General features: G+C 51.4%; 1 protein-coding gene across 1 annotated transcript in view; it reads left to right on the forward strand.

Annotated features, from left to right (window-relative positions):
- Galnt16 (polypeptide N-acetylgalactosaminyltransferase 16) overlaps window positions 1–5,462 on the forward strand; it is an 86,258-nt gene extending 80,796 nt beyond the window's left edge. The window contains exon 15 of the mRNA XM_028789117.1: window positions 3,315–5,462. Within this exon, the coding sequence (XP_028644950.1) occupies window positions 3,315–3,452 (138 nt within the window). The 3' untranslated portion in view covers window positions 3,453–5,462. The remainder of the gene's footprint in view (window positions 1–3,314) is intronic.
- The last annotated feature ends 288 nt before the right edge of the window (window positions 5,463–5,750 follow it).

Consider the following 5,750-nt stretch of genomic DNA (forward strand, 5'->3'; position numbering starts at 1 on the left):
CCAGCCTTTGATGACAACTACAAAGCTCAAGTAAGAGCTAGCTGTGACGCCCATACTCTGCTAGACAACGGCTCGCATCCACAATCATCCTTTAGCCTCCTCCTCCAGCCACCGGTAAGATAGTTCTCAACCAGCCCTACTGTACAGTGAGTGAACCAAGGCTCCCTTGACACAGGCTATCAGCTCCCACAGCCGGGAAGAGTAGAAGGAACTGGGATTTAAACCCAGGCTCAGTGTGACTCCCGACCCACAGACATAAGCCAGAACTTGGTAAGGAGCTCTTGGCTTCTGGCTCACTGGGAATCTGAGGTCTAGAGACAGTGATTGTAAGCTCACATGACTAGCCTCAGATGTGTCCCAGGAAACAGGTCAGGGTTACTTGTGGAAGGAAAAACTAATGCTCCGAGAGGTGTTGTCACTTGCCCATGGCACACAGCAGCCAGTGACAGAGCACTAAGTATAACTTTGCTGGAGTAAGTCCTTCTCTTTGGTGCTGTACTCGTCCTGGTTAAAGGGGCTCCTTGTTCCCCAGAGCATGGGATCCGAAGCCCAGGCCGCTGCAGCCCTTCTCCACCCTGCTGGTAACGCAGGCTGCTTACAGCCCTGCAAAGGGTGAGGAGGGGCCTGGCTCTCAGCCTGGGCCTGCAGGGCTTCCACCCACGCCTGTGCTGTTTGCCTGGGTCAATTCTTTCTTTAAGGATGAGTGGCAGTTTGTTATTCTGTTCTGGAAAAACAGCCAGGTTCTCTCCTTCCAGCCTTTGTGTATGAGGATGGGGGCCGGGGTGGCAGGAAAGCACACTATATAGCCTGCTTGCTGGGCCTCCTGGACACTTCTGCTAGCTTTTAGCCTAGGAGATGTAGCTTGACCTCTGCCCTGTCCTGAAGTGGGGCTGGTGCAATCTGCCCCTCGGCTGGAGCCTCAGCCCCTTTCTGAGAGAAGAGCCTGGAGCCCTCGAACACCTCTATGTTGAAGTCAGAGCTTCTTGGCTTCTTCCCAGGCAGCCCATTCAAATACTTCTCTATAAAAGACCCTGAGGACCATAGAGACCCTTCCTGCCAATCTTGACAACCTGGTTCCCCAGGATCCATGTGTTCACAGGCTGTATGCATTATATTCCTACAAGCCTGGCTAGCCATCTCCCCAACCCCATAACACTCTGGGTGCCACATCCCTCACCACCATGGGGGACAGATGAGCAGCTCCCCCACTGTCAGTCCATGCTGGATTCTAGGCTTTCCTTCCCGGTCTCTAATTGGCCTTGATTCTAACCCACGCCAGTTGGGCTTCACGTGTCCACGAGGCTCCTGAGAGTTTTACAGGATGCAATAGAGTCAGCAGGTTCTGGTTCAGCCATTCTCCAGATTTCTCGCTCATACAATAATTGGCTGCTGCGCTGCCAGAGGATGTTGATGCTGAGCCTGGGACTAGGAGAGTAGCCGGACATGTGTGATGTCTGCACAGCCTCAGAGCTGAGTGGCTGGGAGAGCTGGTGAGAAAGACTGCCTTGAAGTTCTGGTGGAAATAAGAGTTCTACCAGTGGGCTAGTCATTTACTCATTGCTTCCCCATGCCAAGGAATGCACAGATCATGTACAAGAAGGGAAGGAAGAGCCTGATTTGGCTCTCAAGGAACCTGGTGAGGGAGGTAAAGGGGGCAGCCACCGCCTTAGTGAGAACTGTATGCCAAGGCAGCACCAAGTCTGAACCACACGGGGCTCTGCTTCTTCCTGTGAGAGAAGAAGCTATAGTATTTCCGGCTTGATGTCGTTGGAGGTTTGGTCAATGGAGTCAAATGTGAGAGGCTGTAAGAGCAGTCCCGTATCCAGATAAAAACTGGAGCTGCAGGTGTGCCTGTGGAAACTAAGCCAAATGTTAAATAATACCATCTCCACGGCTGAGTCCAGCTCATCTCTGTCCCTCAAGTGAGAACACAGACAATCTCCCTCGGAGCTCTGTGGGATCCAGTCTCAGGGTTGTGAGCTCTGCTGCCTCATAGGAAGATAAGAAAAGGGATATAGTCGCAGGGAAGGAAATTCGGCAAGAAACAGAGTGTTGGTGTCTGCTGCTATTCAGTCTTCTCCAAACCCGGCCCTCTGCCTAACATCTCTTCTCCATACCTATAAAACACACCATCCTCTAGCCGGGCCTTTCTGAAATGTTCTGTGGAAACAGGTTTCCTCCTTACCTTGTCAAGCTTGGGAGAAGAAAATTCTAGGATCCCCTTTGTGACTCCGACATAGAAGGACTCCAGTCTCCCCACTGCATGACTGTAAAGGTGACAGCCACTTCCCACTTGACGGTGTAGGTACTAGGACTCCTGATTGCAGGCCAGGTCAGGCATGTAGGGTTGCAGGAAGAAGAAAGCCTTGTTCCCATAAAGAAAAGATTCCCCTTGACCACAGGTTCCTAACTTGGTGCCTGCAGGGAACTGGTGGGGGAGCTGCTAGGGGAGAAACATCAAGTCCAGGAACTGGAAGATGAGAGCCCTGCCTAAAGCAGAGAGCCGGGAGAGCCTCAGCCCAGCCATCTGATAGAAACTGAACCTAGTGTCCAAAGGAAAACCGGAGATGCGGGGATTTTATGTGACAGCCAAGATGGGTTTTAAAATAATGCCTCGCAGGTCAAATAAAACACACTTCCAGATTAGACACAGCCCATGGGAGTGTTACTTCCTTTGATCTATACAGTAACTTTGCCCCATACTGCAGAAGTGAGCACCCAGAGAGAGACACAGTTTGTTTTCAATGAGGGGGGATGAGGGCTGGAGAGATGACCTCACTGCCGTTAAAGTGCTTGCTGTATAATCACAAGGATCTCAGTGTGGACTCCCCAGCACCCACATAAGAGGCCAGGCTCAGCTTGTGATCTCAGCAGTGGGGAGCAGGACGTCGCAGGATCCCTGCAGCTTGCTGGCCAGCCAGTCTTGCTGAACTGATGAGATCTATGTTCAGTGAGAGCCTGTATCAAAAAAATAAGATAGAGTGATACAGGAAGACACTGACAGGAATCTTGGGCCTCCATGAAGGCACATGCTCACACACATGTGTCAGAAATGCATACACACACACACACACACACACACATAAATAAATAAATAAATGAATGCTATGTGTTAAAGGCGTATCCAGTTTTGTGTGCATGATCACGAAATGAAGGTACAAACTACTTTTCAGCCCTGTGCTGGGCATGGAGCGAAGCCTTGTGCATGTGGGATAAGCACTGTACCACAGAGCTCCGCCCCCCCTCCCCAAGCTCACATACTGTTATTTTTTAAATCATTTTCTTCTCTCTCTCTCCCTCTCCCTTCCACCCAGAAATGGAGAAGGAAAGGCTCTTTCATCCAGCACTCAGTCAGCGGCCTCTGCCTGGAGACCAAGCCTGCCCAGCTGGTGACAAGCAAATGTCAGACAGATGCCCAGGCCCAGCAGTGGCAACTGCTGCCACACACATGATGGTAGCCCCCAGCCTCCTGTACCTTCTGCATGAGACTTGGGGACTGGAAGGGGTTAGGGTGGGGGAGTGTCAAGCGGGCTATTTCCCATCTCCTCACGTTTCTACTGGATCATCAGTACACACCCCTACCACACATTTCTCCAAAGCTAGTTCAGGCAGGGTGCAGGGACGTGCCTCATGCCCTCTGGGCCACCCCAGTCTTGCCCTGGGAGAGGAGATGGTTAATATGCAGCTGTCCTGGCAGAGACATGGCAGCTGCTCCTAGCCCTTTGTCTTCTCCCTTGACCCTTTTGGGGTCCCAGGCAGTGGTGTGCGCGCCTTGCCCTTGTTGCCTAAAGGGAACAAGAACAGAAACCTACAGAAAGATCAAGTTGGGTCACAGGGCTAGCCTGAAGTCAACACAAGAGGACAGGCAGTAGCATGTGTAAAAAGACTGAAGGCAAGGCAGCTAGAGAACAGGAAAGGTTGAGAGGCCCGGTCCAGTGGGCGGGTGAGGGACGGATGCATCCAGGGAGCAGAGGATAAGGATTCACAGAAGAATGTGGACAGAGAAGCAGCCAACTGTGACGTGCCAGAAAACCAAGGTCTCTTTCCATGACGTCACCCTGTCCCTGCTTTGCCAGCCCCAGGCCCCAAGCCCGACATAAGCCTGCAGTCCCTCTAGGTGAACACATTCTTAGCAGGAAGCTGGAGAGGGGTCTGGGGTATAATTTACTAAGTAGATTCCACTTCTGCTTAGTCATATGTCAGGCCGAGACCTCACTAACTGGCTCCCAGGTCATGCACCCGGAAATACCCTCACCTTCTCGAACTGTTTTGGACTCCTACTTTTTCAGAGGTCTTCGCCTCTGTATACATAGCATCATGGGGCAGGGTGGCTAGTCAGAACTGGACCCCCTTTCTGGAGTATAACCATTGCCAGTCAGTAGAGACCAAGCCATCCAGGTCAAAACATCATGCTAAGGCCCTTTACCAAAGGCCAGCCATTGTAGTGGGCTGCAAAGCTGGCTAGTGGCTCCTGTCTGTGTACAAAATAACCTGCTCTCTCCTCTCCCACTACTGAGAACACGGAGATTGTAGGTTGGTATCATCCTGGAATACTGTCCTCCTCCTCACCATTGGCTTACACAGTATAATCTTGGGTAAAAGACCCCAGAAATCTTGGGGTCTCTATCCCAAAGCAAGCCTGCCTAAGGAGGCCAGTCTTACCCCACGAGCACCCAGTCTTCATAAACCAGACAGCCAGATATTCATAGGAAATCTACACACTCCAGAAGGTCTAGAACTCTCCAGAATATTGCATGTGTATGTACATATGCAATTACATAGGTGAGAGTGGAACCTGGATTTTCCCTGCTTCTTGGTTTCCTTTGCTCTGGGTTAGCACTACCAGCTATCCGGGTCTCTGCCCCACCTCCCTCTCTGCTGGGCCCAGCTTGTACATCACCAGGTGTTAGAAACCAGTTCCGGGTTTGTAGTACCCACTCTGGAAGGTTCTCCAGCAGTTTCCTTGCACCTCTGGCTCTTACCAGCATCCTCTCAGCCGTTCTGTGCCAAATATGTCTGCACCCCTGGATCCAGCACAGGGGCCCCTCACCTCGGTGACTAAGCTTCCCTCATCCTGTTACAATGTCATATATACACTGCTATTTACAGACCTGGCCTCGCATCCTGTGACCCTCTGTGTCCACAGTCCAGGACAGAATTGGGGCTAAGGTGGAGGCTTTTCTCTAGAGGCTTGGGCCCTGTTCCAACATGGACTTTGGGGCTAGGAACCTGGGCTTCTCTCTGTGAATGTAAGGACGGCTACTCAGAGAGTCTTGCTGGGGCCTCTCCCCATTTCCTGTGGTCAGACCCAGCCAAACACTTGGCAGCTGTCCCATGTGGGAACTCGGTCCAACTCTGTTTTTGCTTTTCTTCTTGACCAAAGCATGTGCCACTAAGCTTTCCTAGAGGACACTGTCTTTATGAAACACACCTGGAATAAAACCACTTCTTACATGTCCACATATGTTGGTGCCTTTATTTCGGACTTTGCAAGCGTTCCACTAGCTTCCACCGCCTGGGAGTCAGGTCTCTATCCTGTACAAGTGAATGAAACTGAGCATGCTCAAAGGTGGATCCTCTCCTGTATCTTGGGGGACAGCTGTTCTGTAGGGAACCAGCAGGTGGCCTGGCTACTAGGACATGCTGGGCCTTAGGAAGCATAGTGTCAGACAGAGCCCAAGTTCCTTGCTTAATCACACAGGCTCTGTTGCTGCTTAGAAACAGAAATTCAAGGGCTTCTCAGAATAGAT

The sequence above is a fragment of the Grammomys surdaster genome, unplaced genomic scaffold, assembly GCF_004785775.1.
Source record: "Grammomys surdaster isolate TR1022 unplaced genomic scaffold, NIH_TR_1.0 127, whole genome shotgun sequence".
Lineage (NCBI taxonomy): Eukaryota > Metazoa > Chordata > Mammalia > Rodentia > Muridae > Grammomys > Grammomys surdaster.